Source organism: Glycine soja, chromosome 12 (assembly GCF_004193775.1).
Source record: "Glycine soja cultivar W05 chromosome 12, ASM419377v2, whole genome shotgun sequence".
Taxonomy (NCBI): domain Eukaryota; kingdom Viridiplantae; phylum Streptophyta; class Magnoliopsida; order Fabales; family Fabaceae; genus Glycine; species Glycine soja.
This window is the reverse complement of record NC_041013.1, coordinates 3,742,427-3,767,992: the sequence shown is the minus strand read 5'-3', so window position 1 is coordinate 3,767,992 and position 25,566 is coordinate 3,742,427. Positions and strand designations below refer to the sequence as shown.

At 33.6% G+C, this 25,566-nt stretch overlaps 4 protein-coding genes and 1 long non-coding RNA gene across 7 annotated transcripts; 4 read left to right on the top strand and 1 right to left on the bottom strand.

Annotated features, from left to right (window-relative positions):
* Nucleotides 1–42: 42 nt before the first annotated feature.
* On the top strand, nt 43–6,752 carry LOC114379514 (uncharacterized CRM domain-containing protein At3g25440, chloroplastic-like). Of its 2 annotated transcripts, none has more exons than XM_028338192.1 (4): nt 43–157; nt 396–735; nt 1,351–1,752; nt 6,136–6,752. In XM_028338192.1, exons 1-4 carry the CDS (start codon nt 72–74, stop codon nt 6,586–6,588), a joined length of 1,281 nt encoding a protein of 426 aa, XP_028193993.1. In that variant the 5' UTR covers nt 43–71; the 3' UTR covers nt 6,589–6,752. The 2 variants fall into 2 exon arrangements, with proteins under 2 accessions (XP_028193993.1, XP_028193994.1); XM_028338193.1 differs by having other exon boundaries at nt 74–157; nt 401–735.
* A 3,561-nt stretch (nt 6,753–10,313) lies between these two features.
* Nucleotides 10,314–14,390, top strand: LOC114378335 (fructokinase-2-like). The gene is made up of 4 exons (XM_028336905.1): nt 10,314–10,817; nt 12,838–13,170; nt 13,741–13,857; nt 14,020–14,390. Exons 1-4 carry the CDS (start codon nt 10,404–10,406, stop codon nt 14,146–14,148), a joined length of 993 nt encoding a protein of 330 aa, XP_028192706.1. The 5' UTR covers nt 10,314–10,403; the 3' UTR covers nt 14,149–14,390.
* A 1,893-nt stretch (nt 14,391–16,283) lies between these two features.
* On the bottom strand, nt 16,284–19,637 carry LOC114379786 (B-box zinc finger protein 24-like). Its single transcript, XM_028338505.1, has 3 exons — nt 19,063–19,637; nt 17,816–18,115; nt 16,284–16,926 (listed from the first exon to the last, which is right to left on the bottom strand). The coding sequence occupies exons 1-3, from the start codon at nt 19,243–19,245 to the stop codon at nt 16,693–16,695; spliced, it is 717 nt and encodes a 238-aa protein (XP_028194306.1). The 5' UTR covers nt 19,246–19,637; the 3' UTR covers nt 16,284–16,692.
* A 969-nt stretch (nt 19,638–20,606) lies between these two features.
* LOC114379787 lies at nt 20,607–21,603 on the top strand. Its single transcript, XR_003659604.1, has 2 exons — nt 20,607–20,785; nt 21,160–21,603. It is a non-coding gene; the product is annotated as an uncharacterized LOC114379787 (long non-coding RNA).
* A 1,946-nt stretch (nt 21,604–23,549) lies between these two features.
* Nucleotides 23,550–25,118, top strand: LOC114377965 (RHOMBOID-like protein 13). Of its 2 annotated transcripts, XM_028336458.1 has the most exons (3): nt 23,551–23,660; nt 23,777–23,893; nt 24,004–25,118. In XM_028336458.1, the coding sequence occupies exons 2-3, from the start codon at nt 23,875–23,877 to the stop codon at nt 24,840–24,842; spliced, it is 858 nt and encodes a 285-aa protein (XP_028192259.1). In that variant the 5' UTR covers nt 23,551–23,660; nt 23,777–23,874; the 3' UTR covers nt 24,843–25,118. The 2 variants fall into 2 exon arrangements, with proteins under 2 accessions (XP_028192258.1, XP_028192259.1); XM_028336457.1 differs by having other exon boundaries at nt 23,550–23,893.
* The last annotated feature ends 448 nt before the right edge of the window (nt 25,119–25,566 follow it).

Genomic DNA, 25,566 nt, shown 5'->3' with positions numbered 1-25,566 from the left:
GGGTAGTGCACCTGAAAAACACCACCACCAACTATATAACACAACAACACAAAAAACATTCTTCTTCAACAATGGCAACTTCGTTATTCCGCAGCATAAGGAGAGCTTTCTTTGCTCTCAGATTCTCGTACTCTACCTCGTTTTCGGTCTCTCCCAGGTTGTCTCTCTTCTCTCTCACTGTCACTTTTTTTTTTTTTTGTTAATTATAGTTTTCTGCTAAGTCACTACCCAAAACCAATTATACTGTTATACGGACAATATATTGAAGAACCTAACATGGGTAAATTTAGTTTTTCTTGTTGGTGGTTCTGGGTTGTTGAAAGTTTAAGGCTTTGAATTGACATGTGTTATGTGTAGGTGCTATAATATTATGTTCTAATTCCTTTGTGTTCTAGGTCAGTTGTTGGGAGGACTCAGATGTGTGTTTGTTCTCCGTTGAGGCACTGTGTCCCGGTGGGAGAGCAAGGTTATTGGTGGGGTTTGAGAAATTTGAGCTATGGCAGGGTGAACCTTGTGATAACGGGAGGGAAGACCAAGTTTGAGACTCATGAGGAAGAGCCTCCGAAGAAGGACAAGTGGACGACAAAGAAGAGGTTGAAGATGCAGAGGAAGAGAGAGAAGGAGAAGAGGAGAGCGGCCAACAGGAAGGACCCCCGTCAACTCGGCATCAAAGGGAAGAAGAAGAAGCAGAGATTTGCCTGTGCAGAAGAGAGAATCAAGTACAAGATTGAAAAAGTAAGCTATGATTCGATTTCTACAGCATACCGCTTCATTTGTTTGATTTTAATTGTCTTTGTTTGCTTGTGTTGATGTGTATGGATCTCAAGTGATCGAATATACCACTTTTAGGCTAATTGGATCGAACTAGAGCCAAATTTTAAATTGGTTCGCTAGTATATTCTTCCCTTTGAGGGGAAACTAAAAATCAACATGCTTTGGTACAAGATGTTATTTTTTATTGTACTTCTTGATTCTAGATGATATATTTTTCTTTCTTCTTTTTTCTCTCTTTTCTATATTTTTAAAGCAATGGTAAATTTCTCGGTTGTGCTAGTTATATTGTCCATTTAGAGAGTTGGCAATAGCAGTTATGGGTCTGGACTCTGGAGGCATGCATGTTTATTTTTACTCATGATATGTGATCCCTAGTTGTTTGTAACTTTACATGGTCAGAAAGATCTCTTCTTTCTTTGCAGCATTGTTCTAATGGGGATTTTCTGATTTTTGTGTATTTCCAGTATTTAATTGATGAGACTAGAAATTTTGTCATCAACAATCACAAAAATCTGGAAATGATTATCTGCCTGTACATTCTACTAAATTTTTGCATGATTCTGGTTTTAACCACAGGCCAGAATTAAGGAAGCATTGCTCATTGAAAGGCTCAAACGATATGAAGTTCCTAAAGCTCAGGGTCCTGTTGTAAAGCCTGATGACTTGACGGGGGAGGAACGATTTTATTTGAAGAAAATGGCTCAGAAGAGATCTAATTATCTACAAATTGGCAGAAGAGGATTATTTGGAGGGGTTGTTCTCAATATGCATATGCATTGGAAGAAACATGAGACTGTTAAGGTCTTTTGCAAGCCTTGTAAACCTGGTCAAGTACATGAGTATGCACAAGAACTTGCCAGATTGAGTGGTGGTATTCCACTTCAAATAATTGGAGATGACACTATAATATTTTATCGCGGAAAGAACTATGAACAGCCTGAGGTTATGTCACCAATTGATACCCTGTCCAAGAAAAAGGTGTGTTTCTGTGCTTCATGAAAAAAAAAAAAGATCTGAAATGCATGATTGCTATAGTTTTTGTTCATCGTTTAAAAGCATTGGAAATTCAAATTGTTTCGATATTTTACCTGCATTGTCAGTTGCAGAAAAGGTTCATGTCATGCAACTATTTTGTAAAATGTGGTGTAAGTAGAAAAATATATTTTCACCTTTCCTCTCCAACAGTGTTCAGAACCAGTATTGTGTATTTTTGTTACAGGATCCAACTCTTCTAAAGTGAGGGGAGTGCACTTAGAGGATAAACTATAAAGTGCACTTACAACTAGTGATTAGAAAATTAATGATTGAGAATTGTGATAAAATCAAAGACATGCATAACAATATCTGTAATTAACTACAATCTCAATCATTGATTTTCTAATCAACAGTTGTTACTTAGTGCGCTTTATTTTTAAAAGTACGCACCCCTCACATTGTAGGACCCAAATCCTTCGTTATATGCGTGTGTACAAAACTATTTGTTGTTTAATTATATTGAACCCATGTAATTGCACTAACACATGTCTCATCCATTCAAAATTGTTTTCTTATGACAGGCATTTACATTTCTCTATAAATTCATTTCAGACCATTTACAAACTGTTGAATTCTCATACACCTAATATTTTGGTTAGTAATCAAACTATAATCAGTGTAGGTGTTTTGCACCTACTAGCCTCAGTTTAAAGGTCACTGGCTCACTGCACCATTATTTGGTTCACTAACTGTGTTTCGAGATCTTTTTCCCCCATTCTGTTAACTGTTTTTTAAATTTTAATTCTACACACATCATTTTCTGTTTTGAATGAGACCTTTTATACCGTAGAAATTATAAATCTTTGTGTACATTCAACTTGACTAAAGAATCTATGTTCTAATTGTTTTCTCTTTTTATTTCCATTCCATAATATTTCCAATTATAGGGCATTTATTCTGCATGTTTTGCTGCATCTGCTTGTAAATAAATACATGATTGGTATTACAAAGCCGTGAAATCAAACATTAAACAAAGAATAAGTTGGAAATAGGTTTAGGACAGTGTTCCAAGGTGTGCCAAGCTGTAAGTGGGACAATGCAATGTGAAAATATTATTGGTTAAAATCTAAAAAAATAAGTGGTTGAGCCAGGCTAGTCAGTGTTTATATCCGTAGCACTTGATCTATAGGATCTAGTTTCGTATGCTGTGTTTTTTTGTGTATCATAGTATAGTGATCTCCAGTCTGCATTTTGGAGCTGTATGATCATGGACAATTCAAAACTCATGCTGACATATGAATTTGATGGCTGGTTGATTGGTTATGGTATGTTACATTTAGAGAGAGATAGAGAACTGATAGAAATCATAATTGTGTTTTCATTATTGATCTGATGATTACAACAAAGGACTATATATAGAGCAGAGTTCACAATGAGGCCTAACTCTGACTCTAACAATTACTAACTGATTCTGTTAGTAACTAACAGAATCACAGCATACTAACTAACTAAGAAGAGACAGCTAATAGTAACCACAAACAGTTTTTACAACTAACTGAAAACTAACTGAATTTAAGACTTCTCTCTAACACTCCCCCCACAAGCTCAGCAATACTAAGTACTCTGAGTTTGGAGCGGAAGTTGTAGAACAAATGCTTGCTGAGTGATTTGGTGAGTATGTCAGCAACTTGGAGTTGTGCAGGAATGTAGGAAACAACCAAAGACTTGTTCAGAACCTTTTCCCTCACAAAAAAAATGTCTAATTCCATGTGTTTCGTTCTGGAGTGAAGCACAGGGTTGTGACTAATAGCAACAGCACTTTGGTTGTCACAATAGATAATTGGAGGAGGGATGGGAACTTTGAGCTCATGGAGAAGAGACTGGAGCCATAGAACTTCAGATGCAGCATGTGCTAGGCTCCTGTATTCGGCCTCTGCACTAGATTTAGCAACCAGAGTTTGCTTTTTAGACCACCAGGACACAAGATTAGGACCAAAAAAGATACAAGCACCTGAAGTGGACCTCCTATCATCAATATCAGAGGCCCAATCTGCATCACAGAAAGCATTAATGCTGAGAGGGGCACTGGTGGTGGCAGGCAGAAGGGTGAGACCATGATCAATGGAGCCCTTTAAGTATCTTAAGATCCTTTTGACTGCACTCCAATGAGAGACCAGTGGCTGAGCGAAAAACTGACACACCTTGTTGACTGAGTATCCAAGTTCAGGTCTGGTAATTGTAGCATACTGCAGGGCTCCTACAATGCTTCTGTACAGAGTGGGGTTGTCAAAGGGGTCAGCACCAGTTTTGGACAACTTAAGATTTGCAGGTAAAGGAGTGGAAATCCCTTTGCAGTCTTCCATGCCTGCTTTGTGAAGTATATCTCTAATGTATTTAGCTTGAGATAAATGAAGAGCACCAGATGGAGTAAGCTTGCATTCTATGCCCAGAAAGTACTCAAGAGTGCCAAGCTGCTTAAGAGAAAAGGTAGCATTCAACTTGTTCACAATGAGGTTAATAGCAGTGTTGGAGGAACCCGTGATGATTATATCATCTACATAAATGAGAATAAGCAGGCAGCAGCCATGTTTGTTGAATATGAGAAGAGAGGGATCACACTTGGATTGTTGAAAACCAAAGGAGATGAGAGTATTTGTCAAACTCTCATACCAAGCCCTTGGGGCTTGTTTTAAACCATATATTGCCTTGTGAAGTTTGCATACAAGAGTGGATTCACCCTGAATAAAGCCTTGAGGCTGTTGCATGTAGACATCTTCATGGAGTTGCCCATTAAGAAAGGCATTGTTGACATCAAGTTGAATAAGGGGCCATTTGGAAGTAAGAGCAATGGTGAGGACAGTTCTCACTGTGATTGGTTTCACCACTGGAGAGTAGGTGTCACTGTAATCTTGACCATATTTCTGGTTGAATCCTTTGGCGACCAAGTGTGCTTTATATTTGTTTATGGTACCATCCGGGTTCTCTTTGATCCTGAAAATGCAGCTTCTTCAGTGATACGCGCCTTGTCCAATCGCTGCTCATGAGCCAAAAGAAGGGCCATAATTTCCTCTAAATCGAACCATTCGATCTTTGAGTTGATTAGGGTTACGAGACTTTCAAATTCATTAGGAAGACCTTCAAGAATCACATCAAGTTGATCTTGAAGGGAAACAGACTCACCAATTGATGTCAACGAATCTGAAATGTGTTTGATTTTTGCCAAGAATTCAGAAATTGAAGATGATCCTTTCTTCGTGGTGCGTAGCTGAGTTCGCAATTGTCGCGCCTGAGCCTTGGTTTTCGATTGAAAGGATTGATGGATATTTTCCCAGAGTTGGAATGTGTGTTTGCAACCAATGACAGAAGGAAGAATGGCAGGGGAAAGAGATGATTGCAGCCATGCTAAGAGGAGCTGGTCCTGTAATTCCCAGTTGCTGAAAGCTGGGTTTTCAATATTGGCAAGGCGATCGTGTTCCGAAGCATATTGAGGAGGTATCTCAGGAGTGACACAGAAACGATGAAGGCGATGAGCCCTTAGGACTGGTTCAATCTGTTGCAGCCATACAAGATAGTTTGTTGCATCTAATTTGACAGAAATCTTGTAGTTGAAAGAAGATAGAGGTGTGATTGTTGAGTTGGGTGTCGCCAAGATTGGTGGTGTACGAGGTGTGTGAGGTTGGGAATCCATTGAAGAAGGGAAGATTCAGAGGAAAGAGGAAAGAGGAAAGAAATGGAGGATCTTGCCACGCTTGTGGAAGAATCAGAAGGCTCTTGATACCATGTTACATTTAGAGAGAGATAGAGAACTGATAGAAATCATAATTGTGTTTTCATTATTGATCTGATGATTACAACAAAGGACTATATATAGAGCAGAGTTCACAATGAGGCCTAACTCTGACTCTAACAATTACTAACTGATTCTGTTAGTAACTAACAGAATCACAGCATACTAACTAACTAAGAAGAGACAGCTAATAGTAACCACAAACAGTTTTTACAACTAACTGAAAACTAACTGAATTTAAGACTTCTCTCTAACATGGTATTAAAAGTGTTCTGCAGTTATTTTTCCCTTCCAAAAATTCTTTTTAGATATTAGGAGAAGAAAATTTCTTGTGCATAAGTTAAAAATAAGAATAAAAAATAAAATAAGATAAGTTAAAATTAGCTTATGCATATGTTAAAAATGAGCTTTTAGAGAAACTAATATGAGAGAGCTTCTACAAAATAGTTAATCTTTCTACAAATAGTTGAATTTGGACATTAGCAGCTGTGGTTCAGTTGCTCAATGACAAATAATAGTGGATTAGGTGTTTTTTAATGACTGGTGATTTGTTGTTGGTTTACTCCTAGTTTAATCTAATAACTTAAATTTTCCTGCAGGCACTTGAAAAATCCAAGTATGAGCAATCACTTGAGTCAGTGAGGCGCTTCATTGCTATCGCTGAGAAAGAATTAGAGCTATATTGTAGGCACGTTGCACTCTATGGTGATCCAAACAACCGAAATCCCTTATCAATGATGGACGGCCCAAGTGGAAACTCAAAGGAAAAAGGTAATCATGGAATTAGTGATGATTTTTCAGTCAGTCTTTCAGAGACTGAAGCAGACTCCACGGAAATGGAGCTATCAGAAATAGAAGATAGTCTTGAAGATGAAAACATGTCAATGAATGAATCAGATTCTGAAGAGGACAGCATGTTGGATTCCAATGGTAATCAAGAAAGAGAGGTATATTTTACTAAAATTCAAGATGAAAGTGTAAGCTCGACCACAGGTTCTTGTTCTTCATCAGTGTCTGAAGATAGCCACTATTATAATAAGCAATACTTATAACAAGTTCTATTCACTATAGATTAAATATATTTTGTTAACAGTTACCTTGAGTAAATCAATACCTCGGAGGAATTTGAAAAATATATTGAGCGAAGTATTATCCTGTTTTACCTGGGACTAATTTCTGTTAGGCCTTTATTTAAGAAATTCAAGTTAAGTTCTACCCAAACCAACGACATGTTGGTAAACACTAACCAACATTTAATCTAGATATTCTCATAGGATAGATATATTTCAAGATTATGTGAATAAAATAAAAATTATAGAACCTGGACTCTTATAACATGTCAAATGAGAATGAAGGCAGCTATAACATATGCAAATCCAATTAAATCATTATGGTCCCTTTATTATAAAGTTGAAAGGAATTTATTTTGGTAAACTTATTTTTTTAGTATTGAAGTGTCTAAATTAATTTAGTTATAGATTGTGTATTAGTGAAACGTGTCTTGACATGGGAATAATTCAAATGAAGTCAAGTTACCTTTTTCTCCCTAGCGAGATGGTATCAGAGTACATCATGAGGCCATGGATGGACCTTGTGAGAGTTTGTTATTGCATGTGCATCAGAATTCCCAACATCTATAGGGACCTGAAAATAGCACCTCTAATTCCAATTCCAAATGCAAGTACTAGATATTAAATTATATTTTTATAGCCACTTCTATACTACAATGGATGTGTATGGAACGGTATTGATGCCACTGCTGATTATTTCGTGACACGTTGATTCAAAATGGCGCCAATATCCCTGATCTAAACTGTTGTTGAATGCTAATTATATTCAGTAAATTATATATTTCATGATTGATGGTTTGTAATGGCATCTGAGTCACTTGACAATGCCACCTCCTTATCATAACTACTAGGTTCTTGATTCCACTCTTTTGATCATGTAGGTCTGTTTAAATTATAAGTAATAGTCTTAAATTATTGGAATGTAAACAAAGTGTTATTAATAACACTTTGTTTAAAAAATAAAATAAAATTGAAAAATGAAAATATATGAATACAAATCTCATTATAGTTTTAATAATCGTACCCAGTTTTGGGGATGCTGATTTTTTTTTCCTCCCATTTTTCACGCCCACGTTGTCAGATTGATACTTTTAAGGAGACTTTTAGTTTGTAGTAAGGACTGAGGAAAGTTTAGATCGATTAATCATGACTTGAGAGTGGAGAGCAAAACAACACCTTTTCTTCAAAGGCACGTTAGTGACTTAGTTACACTGTCTAATTCCAGTAGGGTTGGACTTAACTGTGATCAGATCAGATCTCGTAGCCCCTTGGCTCCCACTTTTCTATTCCTAGATCAAAATAAAATGTTTTTTCCAAATATTTTACTGCTACATAAAGATTACTAAACAACTTATTAAATTGCACAAAACATATGAGAAGAGATCAAATCATTTTACGAATATTTATTCTTCATTCACTAACTCTTTATGCATTGTAAGACCGGTTGGTCCAATTGGTTACTAGTTTGAATTTATCTTTATCTAGATAGTTTTTCAAGCTGTATTTGTTACTAGTTTGAATTGTATCCTATCTAGATAATTTATCAGGTTGTTGTCAATTTAAATATGCGGAGTCAAATGTAATTCAATTGTATAAATACACCTGATAATTAATAGATATAGATGTCATTCTTATTCAAATTGAACGGTGAATTTTAACATAAATGATTATAATCAAATATATTTTTAACTATTGTATTTAGAGTTTTTGGTTCTGTAATCAGACTCTAAAGTGTTCTTATAAGTTTTTCACATTTTAGATCGATTATGAGATTAATTTTTAATCTAAAATTTAATCATATTTAAATTTTTTGTTCTTTCCTAAAAATGTATTTTATAAATATTGAACCCAAATCATTTTTGTCTACAAATTCTGTGTGTGATGTCCATTAACTACAATTAATTATTTTTTGCACATATCACTAGTTATCTCTTGGACATGAGTGCCTCTGAAAAATGAAACTTGTGCATAAGAAACAAATAATTAAATGTTTTCATTTATTTATATTTTACTTATTCTTATCATTAATTAATTGATGAGACATTATCATTCTTCACTTACATTTCAAGTATAAATATAATATCTTTATTGATTAATCGTTCTACATTCGAAAAAGAAAGGAATAATTTTTTATTTTATTTTATTATTACTATGAGGGTAAGAAACGAATAAAGATAGATTACTAGATTAATGATAACATTCTTTATAATAAAAAAGGATAAGGTCGTGTTTTACAAACACATTCAGAAACTTTAAAATGAATAATATGCTTATTTGTATTATTCATTTTAAGAAGAATAATGTACTTATTAATTAAAGCGGGAAGGTTTAGTTAAAAAAAGTCACACAAAGGAATAATAAATTATCTTGTAAAAAAATAATATACTTATAATTGTAAAATATATATAAAATATATACATACATACATACATATATATATATATATATATATATATATATATATATATATATATATATATATATATATATATATATATACTTATCTTGTAAAAAAAATATACACATATCTTAGACAATCAGAAAATATGCCCCTGAAAATGCAAATTGTGGCCTAATCATAAAATAACTACAATGTATTTGAATTTGTTGATTTTTTAATAATTATTTAAAAAATATACAAAAATGAATATCTAATTGGTTAACAATGCAAATATTTTTACTTTAATAATGCATAACTGTTAAATTTAAAAAATAATTGATAAAAATTAAATAAATTATATTTTCAGTATTTATCCACTGACTTGTTTGTTTTTATCCACGGTGTACTAAATAAGTAGCAGAGATTTGAATTAAAAAAGATAAAATATACCAAAAACGAATTTAAAAAGATAAAGACCAATCACTTATTAGTTATTATTGTCAAAATTTGAATATTAATGACATGATTTAATTGATAATTTTTTTTCTTAGATATTGATATAAAAGTAATTAATCTTTATCATACAATATAAATATATTTTTTAACATAATTTATTTTATATTAAGAACCAATGAGGATTTAAAATTAAATTGATTGATTTTCTTAGGATAAATAGTCATTCTTGTGTCCGATAAAATTATATCGGAAAGATAAAAATTCAAATTCTAGTCACCGAAAATAAAGAAAATGTAACAAATTCATTCGATCGTTAACTTTCGTCATGATACATACAAGAATGAATTTGTTAGCGCTTTACAGGTTCAGAGATAAAAATGACTATTGATAAAAAAATATGATTTAATCTTCACATTTTTTTTAATTGCACGCATAACATCATGATAAACACTTAAGCAATAAAGACAACAAACATAATTCAGAACAAACATAATAATAAATACAATATTGATTAATAATAATAGATAAATTATGCTTATTAATTAATATTATGTTTATTCTAACTTATATTTGTTTTTCTCTTTTTTAGATATTTATTGTAATGATATATTTATAACAATTAAAAAAAATAAATATGAAGATTAAATTATAATTTAAATAAATAATAAAAAAATATGAGTATAGAAGTCGTTGACAAATTAGTTTTTAATATGTTAAGTAAACTTTTCATTAATGGGTGATATAAAGTAATAAATGAATAAATTTATCCTATTTTTTTTCATTTTCGAAGGATAAATTTAACTCTATTTAAGGATAAAAATAACTATTTACTCAATTTATTATCTTAGTATTTAAACTTTTTTTTTTTCTCACACCCTACATATCTACCATTTCAGCACCCAAACTCAGTCTCTCATCTTCAGCATTCTTCTTCTATCTCTGCAATTCAAACACAAAAACCATGGCTTCCACTAATGCTCTTCCTCCCACCGGCAACGGCCTCATCGTGAGCTTCGGCGAGATGCTCATCGACTTCGTTCCCACCGTCTCCGGGGTGTCCCTCGCGGAGGCTCCGGGATTCCTCAAGGCCCCCGGCGGCGCCCCCGCCAACGTTGCCATCGCCGTCGCGAGACTCGGCGGCAAAGCGGCGTTCGTCGGGAAGCTCGGCGACGACGAGTTCGGGCACATGCTGGCCGGAATCCTGAAGGAGAACGACGTGCGATCCGACGGGATCAACTTCGACAAGGGCGCGCGCACCGCGCTGGCGTTCGTGACCCTACGCGCCGACGGGGAGCGTGAGTTCATGTTCTACAGAAACCCCAGTGCCGACATGCTCCTCACGCCCGAAGATCTCAATCTCGAACTCATCAGATCCGTAAGCAAATCTATCTCAATTCTCAACTTTCAGTTCTTCTCCTTTTTTCTTCCTTTCTTCGTTAGTGTTTGTGTTTCACGCGCGTGTGGAAATGATGGGCTTAAGGTAAATGGATTATGCTGAGTCAGCTTCAGGTAGGTGGGGTCCACGAGTGGATCTAGGATACCTCGACAACAAACGCACAACGTTATTTTTTTTCTTTTCTTCTAACTCGCAATCATACCATGTCACGTGACGACGTGTCTCACGTGTTTTTCCCTGTTTTGGTTGCAACTTCATCGATGTGGAAAATGCGGCTCCAGTCCCACTTCCACATTTTTTTTTCTTTGTATAATCTAATATTTCTTACTTAACAGTCAAATCATTCTTCTTCCACTGGATTGTTTCATGTTGACTTCTGAGATAAAATAATGTCTTCAATTATGACTGCATGTCCAAATTAAAATGGAATCCCAGAGATGCTAAATATTAAATCACTTATACAGATAAATGTTGGTCTCACTTCCACAAATTGGATACACTTTTTCTTTTCTTTTCTTCAAACGTACTTAAAAAATGAGAAACTTTCAGTTTTATTTTATTTTAGGTTTAATTATTCGTCTAATTTCCGTACTTGTATAATCTTTTATGTTGTAATCTCTAAAATATAAAATTGTAGGAACGAAAGAGTATATTATATGCATAAAAATTAGAACCAGTATATATGCAGGACCTAAAGTATAAAAATAAAAAGTAAAACTTATTTTATGGATATTTATCACAATTTTCTTAATTTTATTTTAAATACCGGTTTCTCACGCGCCCTAGGTCGAGGTGGGAATACTAACGAAGCTCTTCACGTTGTAATCTACTTTGTGTTTGTTTGAATTTAAGTTGGAAATGCTATACTTACGGTTCTATAAATGTAAGTTGAAAATAAAAGTTAAGATAATGATACTTCTGTAAATGTATGTTTGACTCAAAAGTAATTTGCAAACCTTCTGTCCAAACAGACACTTTGACTTGTTGATGTTGTCTTTCTCACGCGCCGGTTTACTACTTGACTTTATTAAAGTGAAATAAAACTAATTTTGATGGAATTAATTGTAAATTATTGAAAATAATTGAGATGCCAGTATAAATTTAATATTAGCATTGAATCATGTATGACGTGGGAAAGTGATTTTCGATATATAACAAACGTGTCCTTAATTTTTGAAAATATTTATGGATAGGGATATGTGCTGCATTGTTAATTACTATCATTTTATCATATTGTGTTGCATTATTTGTTTGTTGGTCTCGTGTGACCAAAATTCCGGGTTTTATTTTTATTCCCATAAATAACTTGAATCTGGAGGATGATAGAGACCGTCAGGGTTATCAGCGAATCATGAATGGGAGACAGTTCACTGTTTGTTTATTTGTAGTTTTTTTCTGAGTTGCAAATGAAGGACCACCATTTATATTTTACAGCCTTGCAAGCACGTGCATAATTAAAAAAAAAAATGAATAATTTGCCGGCCTTTTGCCATGCAGGGTACGGTAATGAAATTCATCAACAAAGTATTTTGTTTTTAATCAATGTGGTTGAAATTCTGAAGTACTAAGAATAACCCCATCAGTATTCCAAAAAAGAAAAACCGCATCCAAAAATTACTCTTGGTAGTGGATTTGGTGATATTTTATTGAGTTTAGAAGGTAAAGCAATCAGAAATGATGTTATAGATGACTATTAAAAGAATTATCATGAAAGTTGACAAATTTATCATAAAGAGCTTAATAGTTATACACTAATGGCCTAGAACAATTTTATACTCTCAATTCCAATCACAAATCATTGTTTTTATAATTTTTAAGGTAATTATTATAAAAGTCAACAAATTGATTATGCATGATGGGTTATGATTGGATGAAAATGTTCAATGCAATAGTGTTTTTTCTCTATCACAAATGATAATTTGTGAGTGATTGCATGATAGTGTAAAAGTGATTTATATATATTGTTGGTGATTGAATGTGAAACTTAAATTGTGAGCAGGCAAAAGTATTCCATTATGGATCGATAAGCTTGATCGTGGAGCCATGCAGATCAGCACACTTGAAGGCAATGGAAGTTGCCAGGGAAGCAGGGTGCTTGCTCTCTTATGACCCAAACTTGCGGCTACCCTTGTGGCCCTCGGCCGAGGAAGCACGGCAGCAAATACTTAGCATATGGGACAAGGCTGATGTGATCAAGGTCAGTGATGTGGAACTGGAATTCCTAACTGGAAGTGACAAAATTGATGATGCATCGGCTCTCTCCCTGTGGCATCCCAATTTAAAGTTGCTTCTTGTCACTCTTGGAGAACATGGTTCTAGGTACTATACCAAGGTAAAAACACTCTACTCTTTCAATTTACATATCCTTTTTTTACTTTCCAAACTTTGTTGTATATTATATCCATTATTCAAATTTTATGTCCTAGTTTGGTTAGGTGTCAATGGATTTTAGGCACTACCTCCTTGGTCCCAAGTGTCATCATAAGTGAACTTAATATCACATTTTAACCCAAAACCTTAAGGCTTGGGTTTATGGGTCTTATCTTCTCTTATATGACATTTAATCTTCCCATTCTTATAAGATGTGAGACTTCATTTCAGACTTGTACTCCAATAGTCGTATTGCTATCACATATCATTTTTTTCATCTGTATGTTCCTATATGATATATTCATCCATATGCTGTGCCTTGTGGCCCCAATCAACTTCTGTTAGCAAATAACATGACTTGCTTCATTTATGAATATACTTTCCTTTCTGCATTTGGATTTTATTGCTGTCATGTTCTCAGTATGATATTTTCATTTTACCCAAATTAAAAGGTTATGTTCTGCAAAGTATGTCAAATGGCTGATCACTCCTTTTCTATTTGCAATAATTGTTCTTTTTTTGCACAAACCAGAATTTCCGTGGATCAGTGGAGGCTTTTCATGTCAACACAGTTGACACAACTGGCGCTGGTGATTCCTTTGTTGGTGCACTATTAAGCAAGATTGTCGATGATCAATCCATACTTGAAGTTAGTGCTTTAACTACGCCCTGCATAAACCTCACATTAGCTGCCTCGTTTAAAATGAGAAGTTTGGAAATTGTTAACCATTTCTAAGTGTATTGTTTTGTAAAGCCTTTTTCTAATCGTTTTTCATATGATGGACTTATTTTCACATGTTGCTAACTGCAGGATGAAGCAAGGTTAAGGGAAGTACTCAAGTTTACAAATGCGTGTGGGGCAATTACAACTACTAAAAAGGGAGCAATTCCTGCTCTTCCCACAGAGGCTGATGCCCTCAAGCTGATCAAAGAGGCATAGAAATTTAGTGCTTGTAGCTTTTGGTTTTCATTTTATATATATCTTCATCCTTTTCACTTTTGTGTTGGACTTGCTTGCTGTCAACTTAAGATGGATTTTGTTTCTTGGTTTTCTTTGTTTTATTTTTACCGTATTCTGCATTAACGGTAATATCATATGATTTGGGGTTTTGCATAATGATTTCTTTCAAATTTTGAGATTGTTGGTTGAATGAAAAATTTAGTCCTTATCAGGTCAGCCCACAATTGCGCCTTCTTCGATACTTGAACTGTTTTGTCTTTTTATTATAAAATTTTTTCTTTATTATGTGATTTTTATTTTTATAAAGATTGAATCAACCAAAGTTTTGTGTAATTGATTGATTCAACCAGTTAAAGTAATAGTTGAAACAGACTGTCTGATATACTCTAGTGGTTAGTTTGGTCTGATACACTGATAAGAGAAATGTTTCTTTTTACATTATTTCCCAAATATTTTATAAAAAAAGATACAATATATTTTAAAAGCAAAAACTGTTTTTACTTCCTTTTATTTAATGAGCAGGAATATTAATAAAAAGTGGATTTCTCTTCATTTTTTTTAATTGACAGGAAAAGATAAAGGAGCATGTGCGTGAAGCCGGGAACAGCAGATGTCTTATTTTATGATAAATTTCACGGAATTGAGCCTTGTCCCTTCTTCTTACCAAAAATAAATAAATTTCACGAAATTGGTTCGTGGTGTATAGCAATACCCCAACCCTCTGTAAAATAAATGAATAAAAAGTTGGAGAGGTTATGTCCGTGTAGTTGCCTTTAAACCTACTTATAATTAAAAAAAGATAAGTAATTTCTTTGACATTTGTGAACTTGGGAGGGTATCAATAACTCAACAAATACATTTTAAATACATTTACAAATAAAGCTCACTTAATCACTAACTCGGAAAATGCCGTTTTTTTTTATAAAGGTCTACAATATTTTTAGTTATTGATTTATCATTCAATATTACTTTTATAAAAACTAAAAGATTAAAAAACTAAATATTAAAGAAGAGAAATAAAAAAATTGGCTTTGTAAGGACAAAAAGAGGATTTTTTCTCATTTCCTAATCAATAGCTTGACATTGACAAGTGATTTTGGCATATTTTAGAAAAAATAGAGTGCTGGTTCAAAATCATAAAACTTCATTTGATTTCAATTTTGAACGAGTAGTTTTAAGAAGTTTGACTTTTGGAAAGAGAATTTGGTTATCATTATGAGTAATCTCAATTGAATTTGTGTCAACCACGATGAACTCAATTATTTATTTATTTAGGTTTTTAAGGGAATTAATAGGGATATTTCAATTTTTGGAGAAAAATATTTTAACAATCTATCTAGATAATCTTCTGACCATTTTCAAAAATAAAAATTGAGAGAAAAATTTGTTTTCTAGATAAGAAATGTCTTTAGCCCTTAAGGTTTTGAAGAGACAAGGTCAAAGTGTTTGATAGTTATTACGACTTTGTAAAAGTGCAAACTTGTCGTGAATTGATATCAAAGGATTTTGAATACAAAGTAACTACAGTGCTCTTTCTTGTATTAAAAAAAGTGATCCTTTTCTTTTCAGCATTTAAAATTTGATGATAGGTGATTCCAGGACATATTGATCCAAATATTGAAGCATCTGTTTTGACAGTCTCTAATTGAGCTTCATATTGATTTTTTGTCTCGTGACTAATAATTTTTCACCCTTTTTTCTGCAAAAAATTTCATGTAAGAAACCTTGGTGAGGATTTTTAATCCCTAGCGTATTTGTTTGCAAAATATCAAAGCCAATGAAAACTAAAGCTACCAGGAGTTTAACTCAATTGATTAAATAATGAATGGGAATTGTTATAAAATTCTTAATATCCGAATTCTTTCGATTCTTATGGATAAAATCACCATCAAGTTGAATTTTGCATGTCACATACCAAAACTGCCTAGAGCAGGGGAACAACATACCAAGTGATACCTTAAGCATTCTGTTGCTGGATCTCTGCTTTTTATCCATGTTTCTCAGGAGTGGAACAAGAAAATTGATTGGTCGCGAAGTTAGTTGCTGTTAGGTTCTGAAACGACGAAATAACTACAAGTAGTGGCGCGTGCCTCATCGTAGCTATTAGGCCAAAATGATCTTCAACACAAGCATACATAATTAACCATTCAAGTTCACGTGGATTGTTGTGTGGTGTGAGCACCTATAGGATGTAAACAGTGATGATCACAAAGAGCAAGGAAAATTTAATCCCCTAAGGTTTAATTTATGCTATATTCTAAAAATCAAACCATTCATAGCTCCTAAAATGAGATATTTATCAACTCCACAAGCTAGTTAACATACTTCATTACTTACTGTCCTAAGAGAAGTATGCATATACAGCTCATCAATCTACAGATTCATGCAATAGTCCTCATGGTCCTGAGCTTCAGCTAGACCAGGCACATTGAAGAGTTCATTAACATCTGCACCTAGTATGCATATACAACTCGTCAACCTACTGCCTACTGATTCAGGCAATTGTTTACATGACCATGTGCTTTATCCGAGATCTGGTACGGTGAAGTGCTCATCATCATCTTCATCTAGGACTTCAATCCTAGGCTTTTTGTAAGACAACAAGGATTTGGGGGCTTTGTGTGAGCCAACACTGCTAGTCATTGGAAGCTGAGGAACTTCAGCCGCCGCTAAAGCTTCATGAGGAAACTGTTCACCAAAAAGGCCTACATCTGCTAGCCATTCAAGTTCTCCAAACTCAAGGGATTGCTTCTGAACCTGAAAAAAAAAAAAAAAAAACAGTTCCAGACGTTTTAAAAAGGCACATGAGGAACATCATAATTAAGTGACTGGTTAACAATTCACAAGTGCCGGGATAAAAATCTCCTTACCATAGCCCTCAACAAAATATGGTGCAAATATGATACAAAGTAGTGTTTAAAAACATTGAAAGTCAAATGAAACAGAATCAAGAGCCAGAATGTAATACATCGAACAGGAAGTTAACCTACCTGCTAGTTGCTAATTATTAAATTAAAAGAACTAGCCTCTTCCTTTAAGGATCTTTTTTTACATATAGAATTTAGTGCTTGATCATGTACAAAGGAAACATTTATACCATTATACTGTAATGTGGGAGTAGTCTCTCAATTAGTTATCAATTAAAAAATAACAGCTTTGGTCAGTCTTCATCCATCACACTAACAAACAAAAATATGTGTGCATATTTTTTCTTTCGGACTTGTATCAGACCAGCAGCTGGTTGAGAGGTTAGTTACATACCAGTTACCAAACATGGTCCTGAAAAAATAACTTCAAACTCAATTCCTTGATGCATTTTCACGGGTGTCTATTTTTTATGTCATTGTATAATATCATTTAATGACATGTCTTGTCAATTTCATTAAAGGGGGTTATGTTCTGAAGAATATACATAATGTTTTCCAGATAAAATAATTGTGTTCACAGATTCAAGCCCTAATAAGCCTATTTTATGATATTCACATGTTCCGTGATGATTGGCTGTTGTATGCTATTTCAAAATGGATATTTTTGGTGGCAACAAAACAAAATGGTCCATCATAACCATACTAGGTTCCTTTATCAAAATCACTCTAATTTTTTAGCTAATATATACAACTAGAATTATGAAACAAAACTGCCTTACTTTGTCTGGTGATTCAAAGTCTGTTAATTCCAACAAGTCATCAACTGCCCAAGAGGATGTGAAGCTAGGCACTTGCTGAGAAGGAATTTTCGCAGGAACTTCTTGTGCTTTTGGTTTAGATGGTTCCACGTGACCTTTTTCATTGCCTTTGGTGCAATTAGAACCCAAAGCCACCCGGATACCAGTAGCAAGGAAGCGCTGGTGGTTTGCAGAAAGGCTACTGGCTAAATGAATAGGTTCATCACAGTCTTTACAGAAGAGTGCTCTGTCCTCAACACAAAATATGAAAGCTGGCTTATCCTACAGTTACATTACATATAGGAGAAGGTTAATATCCATGTTCAACACAGGTATCACCTCATATACTCTACTTGATTTATAAATATTCAAAAGACAAAACAAAAAACTCTATGTTTAAATAGATCAAATTGAAATTAGAATAACAGAAATCTAGATAACATAGCCTATCCTAGTAGTAGTAGTAGTTATTCTTGGGATCACTGGGCCGCTCATTGGGCCACTCAGGCTGTTATCGAACCAACTACATATGTTGAGTTCTGCAAACTTCATGCTTGAGACATCCCGTCCTCATAATGAAGGGGTGTGTTGGAGATCTCACATCATTTGATGATATGAATATATCATTAGTCAATTTGAGATACCCAACAGAAATAATCAAAGATCAATGAAGTTTTGGTAAAATAGTACAGTATTCCCTAACATGTTCCTGTCACAAGCTTATATGACATATGTCAGACAATTTTAATGATCAGTAATCAGTTAGCTCTTTTCATAAACTTAGTGCTTTAAAACATCAGAAATTTGAGGCTTCAAGAAGCATAAAGAAATATCATATGAATTAAGACAATATTAACTAACTAGAAGGATTATGGAATCAAATTCTACAATCCTTAGACTGATCTGCTATGAAGTTTTCTTAAACAACCTCCTGACTGGTCCATTAAAAGCATAACCATACATGTCAAACAGATTCATTTAATAGATCTGGCGTCCTGTGCTACACATCTCTATGTTTAATATTGAAATAATAGCCAGGGCTATAAATTATAACTACACTCCTAGATATCCTTGTTGTTTCTCATTTGAAACACACATACTGACATCTATTGAGAGGGAAAAAAATTGGCAGAATTAAACGATCCATTCATCCAAGCACAACAATTTGTAAAAGAATATGTGATAATATCATAAAACTAGAAGATGGACATAGAGTGAAGGGAGTGTACTTGACATATGTCACATCTGGGAAGCTTGTTAGATAAAGATTGAAGGAGAAGCCTCTGGTGCTTGCTTGCAAGCTTGTTTGCAGCATGAACTTCAACGTCACATTTGGCACACAAAGCTGCCTCATCTGCGCAGCAAATCACGGTTGCCGGGGCTTTCTCACACACATCGCACTGAATTTTCATGTTCTTCTTCTTGGCAGTGTATATCTCTTCTCTCTCTCTCTCTCTTTCTTCCTTTTTGCGAAAATGGGGTTCAGAGAAAGACTATTCCAATATCAATATGCGCACAAAACAGGAGTGGTTCCTCTACAGCCACTACCCGAAAAGACAAGACAATGTGAACTTGCTTTTGGTTGTTCTAAGCCGAAAATATGATGTGTAAAAGGTTTGGATGAAGTTGAAGATGAACACACAAAAAAAAAGAAGAAGGTGAAAAACAAAAGAGAGCATTCATAGTGACAGTGGTAGGTAATAAATGGAGGGAGAAAGTGTTTGGGCCATGGAAAAGGAAGTGACTGGAGGAGGGTGCAATTGGTGAAAGGGTGAAAGATCCTACGTATCAGAATAAGGAAGAGTGGGGTCAGCTTGCCATGCTTGTGGCTGTGGAAGTACCACATCGAATGCGTCAATTTCTCGTTTTAGATATTCTCATGTGTGGTCCGTGTCCTAGAGCTGCCGACTACGACTACGACTACTGCAATCAATTTCTTTATTTTTGCGCATCTGTAAAATGAACAAAGGGAATGCATCTTATCAATTCTAATCAAGACAAATTATTTTTTATAATGAAATTGTGCATCAACTTAATAGAGGTTAACCCCTCTTAATGTTATTGTTTCACTTGAGCACAAGAATAATGGAAACCAAACCAATTTTATTTTTAAAAATGTTTTCACAAAAAAGAAAAAAAAAATGGCAGAAAAAAATATCTTATATAAGGCACATGCATTAAAGTTGTTAAAATATGTAAGTTTTCGCCATATATATTTCTTATAAATAAATAATATTTAAAAGCAGTTTAGTATAAAATATGCATCTTTTAAAATGTTTTACCACCTAATTAAATAATTTTGTTGAAAATTATTTACGGCCACATTTGGTGAATACCCATCTATTTGAATTTTGGTGGATAATAAATCATTAATCTCATCCTTAAGTCAAACACATATGGAGTTGGGTTGGTGTAAAAAATAGCGTGTCGTTCAGCTAGTCTCTTGTCTTGACTTTCAAATATTTCTTGGTATTTTTGTCGCACTTCCAACCAAAACAGGAGCTTGATTTAACTATTTTTGTTTTATTTTATTATATAAACGACTTATATAGAAATACTTACATTATGATAAGCATTTTTTTAATAAATATTTAATTAAGTTGTTTAGCCAAATACTAGTACATTATATATTATATATAAATTAAAACTAATTTATTTGATATACCAAATACATACATTATGACGTTTGTTATGTGTTTAGATCTGTGGTGCTGTCTTAAAAGAAAAGTTTGTTGCGTGTAGCTACAAATGCGCGTTGCAACTAATAGTTGCTCCTTTGTTATTTTACAAATTTAACTAATCTCTTGCAAAAACGTGGATTTCGGATTTTTTTTTTTGGCCGGGCAACAAAATATGATATTATAATATTAATATGCAAAAAAATGGGGTATAAGAAGTACCCAAAACAAAGTCTGGAAGAGCAGAAAGACGAAGAACAACAGCTTTCTAGAGGTATTTGTTTCAATAATATTCATGTTTTATCTTCACTTATTCTTGTGAGTAATTAGACACATGTGATTAAATAGGCTGAAATTAAATTTAAATTATTTGAACAATATTTTATTCTATCTTTACATAAACAATTCTTGATCAAATTTTATTTATTTTTCAATCAAATTATAAATGAGTCAAAATCATTTTCGATGATAAGATGAGAATTAAGAAAAAAAAATGCCTACCTACTCTGATATACAACAAAACAGACTTCCTACCTGCTCGATATCCAATTTTCCTTCTCTGAAAGGCAGATAATTTGGACGAAGCCATATACTCCATACCACTGCACACCATGTTGTCCTCCATTTGATATTTTTCTTTCTTGATAGGTACACAGTGTCATGCTGCGTAAAGTGCTTTTGTGGATCACAATGCTGCACCCTTTTGATGTTCAACCAAGCATAGCACCGATTCCATATAGTTGATGCAAAAGGACATGTGAACAAAAGGTGTTGAATCGTTTCCTCCTCCCCATGGCAGAGAGCACAAGAATAGTCTTCCGCTTGTAACTTGATTTGTCTTTTCTTAAGTTTGCCTCTGGTTTGGATTTTGTCCCGTATAACTTTCCACACAAAGATAGACACATTTGAGGTAATTGGAATTTCCCAAAGTCTTGAGCATAGAGGTAGTTTTTCCATATGGAATTTTCCCTGCAAAAGAGATAAATAAGCACTGTTATTAGTAAAGGATTTTGGATGTTGAACACTCGTTTAAGGTGTGTTCGTTATAGGAAGTGTAGTTTCTCAATAAAGGAGTTCATTATATCTGGAGAATTTATTCACAAGCATGCCAATTATATTTTTCCTAATTCAAAGCAACCATTACAACTTATAAGTCCACTTGATACTTAAATGGTTGTTACACTTCATAATTTCCCTTTTGTTCAACCATGGCATAAAACATCTTATGGTAACAAGAAAAGTAGAAGGTAAAGTCATAGTAACCCTATAGGCCCTTATTCCAAGCCTTCTCTTGTACACCCTTTGACTCATGCCCAAAAAAATTCTCATGGCAGCTTCATTCACCTCTTTCACTGACTTTTTCAACTTCTCCTTGAAGCTACCATTGTTTCTTTCCAAATTGAAATGGTAACTGTTCACAAATGCCTGTCTTGCGTACCAAAATATGTTGCAATAAGTTGGGTGTTAGTTGAAGGGAGTAATCATCAGAATTTGCATCTAAACTGTTGGACAATTTGATGGGACGAACTTCGGAATTTCGCATTAGGAAGGGACAACTAGTACAAGAACATAATAAAACTCATAGATAGGGTAATTTTCTGACTTTCAATAAAAATATTTTTATTTTTTTTCTTAACCAATGTCCTTAATACAATAATCAACATTTTTCTGGGTAAAAGCAATTAAATGGATTAATTTGATTGCTTTGATACGCTTAATTGAGTGGTTAAACCATAGAGGAAATGAATGTGTTAAGGTTGGTTGTTTTGTTGCACCCAAAATTAACTAAGCATTGAAGTTACGGAGGATATGTTTCTGGTTGTGTGAAAGATAAGGGATCCTGGTGATGATGAAGTAAGGGTGTTTGGCAGTAAAGTGAGAAATTTGTCATTCTTTTCCTGTCTTTTTTGTTTTTTTTTTTTAAATCTAATCTTACTCTTTACATCTTTCAGATGTCAACTTAACCTAACGTCCCAACTTTTTAAAGGACTAAAATAATCTTTGTTCAAAATTTAATGTAAAATGGACCTCCACTGAGACATTTATTGTATCATATTTTCTAGTATCATTTAGTAACATAAGTTTGCATGAGGATTAATTTCGTCAACAAACTATTATTTTAGGGATGCATTTGTCGAAATTCATTTTTTAAGGACTAGTCAACTTGATTTTTTTTTTTTAATCTTTGAAGAACTAAAATGACATTTTACTTAAAAATGTTTCATTGTCTAAATTATTTTGTACTTGTATTTAAAACAAAAAAAAATAGTGTTCAATGGAAAATAACATTTTTTAGTGTACATTAAAGATTCCATTATAATAATAGGAGACTAATTCGTTGAAGTAAAAATTCACTAAAATAATAATAACTTCTCTGAATAAAGTTCTACTTTTGACAAAAACAAACTTATATCACTTCCATTGCAATAAAAGCTTCAATACAAGTAGAAACATAATAGCACAAATTACTTAATTGTTTTTTTTTAGACGGCTCAAATTACATAATTGAATTTTAAACAAAAGTTTTAATGCACTATAATTAAAATATAATGTTTTCTATTGGTAGATATTGTAAAGACGATCACTCTATATGGTTAAAAGCTTGACTATAATAATTATCGCATGTGAAATAAAAAAATGTTATAAAATTCTGTATTTTAACAATAAAAATAAAATAAAATTTTGATGTCTTTTTTACCTGTAAAACAAGGAAAAACATAGTAAATAATATCTATGGCTAAACAAATATATTTCTTTAAATAATGATATATGAACATCTATCTTTTTAAACACTTAACAAATACTTTTTTTTTTCTCTATCTTTATCTCCATGTCAAATCATAATACATATTTTTTTCATTTCTTTCTCTCATTAAGTGTTAATTGACATATTAAGTGTCCAATTATAATTTTGTTTTTTCTTTTGAGAAACTAAATAAATATTTTTTTAAAACCAGCAAATTATAAAAACAATATATTTTCTAGGCATAATTTTTATATAAAAATAAAAAAGGCACCTACCATCATATCATGTAATTTAAGATCATTAATTTGACAAAATGATAGGCAGTTAAAATATGCATATGCTTCAGAAAACGCAGGCGAGCATTCATCCAAACACTCGAATCGTCTCTAGTACCTCAATCAAGGTGAGAGCATTCTTCTCATCCCCGATTCTTCGTTGATCTCTTCACAAAACCCTTTTATTGAATCTGAATAGAACCCCACAATTATTATTTCATACAATTGAATTGAACTTCTTCAGCGTTGTTCATGAACTCCCTCAAGTTACAGACACTACCTTTCTGGCTTTGTTCTCGTGCAATCCCTTGAGAAAAGTTTCTGTTCTGTGCTTGGTAACGCATGCGCACTTTTTCATTTGGTGGGTATCGTTAATTTCTAAGATTTCCTAAAAATTGAAAAAAAGAAGAAGAAACCCTTGAATTTGGGAGCGTTGGATTGAATTGACTGTGTTGTGTTGTTTGATTGTAGCATTTAAGAAGGGGTTTTGGGAAATGGGGAAGCCTTTGTTTTATGAGATCTTGGAAAAACCTGCCACAAGTTGCATCATAGGAATATGCAGCATGATTTGGTTCTACATACAGAAGAAAAATATTGGGTATTCACATGTGGGTCTGAGTTATGAGACCGCTGTAGAAGGGCATCATTGGAGGATAATTACTTCTGCTTTTTCTCATATTAGTGTTATTCATCTTGTTTTTAATATGAGTGCACTTTGGAGTCTTGGGGTGGTAGAGCAGCTTGGTCACTTGGGCCTTGGTGTTGAGTACTACTTGCAGTACACACTTGTGTTGGTTGTTCTATCAGGAGTGCTGGTTCTTGCAATGTATCATTTGTTGATTCAAAGGTTCAAGCTTGAGTATTTTCGTCGAGTGACGGCTGTTGGGTATTCCTGTGTTGTTTTTGGGTGGATGACAATTCTTTCTGTGAAGCAACCATCTTCCAAGTTGGATCTCTTTGGTTTTCTTTCTCTTCCTATCAGTTTTGCGCCGTTTGAATCGCTTATTTTCACTTCGATCATTGTTCCTCAGGCGAGTTTTCTTGGCCATTTATCGGGCATTGTTGTTGGATATGCTATAGCATGGGGTTTGATTCATGGGATGAGCAATTACTGGGCACTTTCCTTGTTGGGATGGATTGCGCTTGTCTTTGTTTTGAGTTTGAAGAGATCTGGTGCCGTTGACCTAAACTTTCTTGAGATTGAATCTGTTACAGATCCTTCCCTACCATCTGTGCGGTTTTTGGCATCAAACAGTGGCAGAACACTGCAGATGAGTGCGTTGCCAAATGGAAATGTTGAAATTGTCTAATGTTAAACTGATATATCTTGTGATATCAGATGTTTCCTTGACACACTCAATATTGATAGCAATGTGATTCTAATTCTTCCAATATAGAATTTGTTTAAAGCTTTAGCAATATCCCTTTTCAGAGTTTGCATCTTTAGTTATGTGATAATGAATGTTCTCTGATGTTGTATATCCATTTGTTGAAGTGATACTGCTCGTTGCAAATTTGCTGCTACTTTTTGCCTTTTTGTTTAATTTGTGTGCTAGAATCTGAATCTATTGCTCTCATGGACAATACTTTCATATTAAGATATATTATTACCCTTAAACTAGATAAATAGAAATTATTGTCAAAGCTCATGGACAATACAATCATATTAAGATATACAATACATAGCTTTGGTTTTTCTTGATTTCTGCTGTTTGTAACCACACAACCTGAATGGTAGGAGAGTAGTTTGTATATTGGGAGAATTTAATATTCATCTTTATATAGTCAATTAACAGGTTACTGCATTTCTGTTTACTTGCAAAGTTTATTGTTGATGTTATATCAAGTGATGATCATTGAATAAATTATCAAATTGGTAGTCCAAAGTTCTCTAAAGATTTTGGATATTAGTATGGTTTTTCTTAGTGTAAAGCAAGCCTCAATTTAGGAATCAAACTGGTATCCAAAGATATATTGATGAACTAAATTGATGTTATTTTAAATATTAAGGTACCCAATTGATGTTTTAGCAGG

Bases quoted from the DNA above. Each gene is read 5' to 3' on its own strand.
- LOC114379514 (XM_028338192.1), top strand. From the start codon at position 72: ATGGCAACTTCGTTATTCCGCAGCATAAGGAGAGCTTTCTTTGCTCTC. The intron at 736-1,350 runs GTAAGCTATGAT...TTTTAACCACAG, and splicing joins TCAAGTACAAGATTGAAAAA to GCCAGAATTAAGGAAGCATT. The intron at 1,753-6,135 runs GTGTGTTTCTGT...ATTTTCCTGCAG, and splicing joins ATACCCTGTCCAAGAAAAAG to GCACTTGAAAAATCCAAGTA.
- LOC114378335 (XM_028336905.1), top strand. From the start codon at position 10,404: ATGGCTTCCACTAATGCTCTTCCTCCCACCGGCAACGGCCTCATCGTG. The intron at 10,818-12,837 runs GTAAGCAAATCT...AATTGTGAGCAG, and splicing joins ATCTCGAACTCATCAGATCC to GCAAAAGTATTCCATTATGG. The intron at 13,858-14,019 runs GTTAGTGCTTTA...TGCTAACTGCAG, and splicing joins ATGATCAATCCATACTTGAA to GATGAAGCAAGGTTAAGGGA.
- LOC114379786 (XM_028338505.1), bottom strand. From the start codon at position 19,245: ATGAAAATTCAGTGCGATGTGTGTGAGAAAGCCCCGGCAACCGTGATT. The intron at 18,116-19,062 runs GTACACTCCCTT...ATGTAACTGTAG, and splicing joins CCAGATGTGACATATGTCAA to GATAAGCCAGCTTTCATATT. The intron at 16,927-17,815 runs GTAAGGCAGTTT...TTTTTTTTTCAG, and splicing joins ACTTTGAATCACCAGACAAA to GTTCAGAAGCAATCCCTTGA.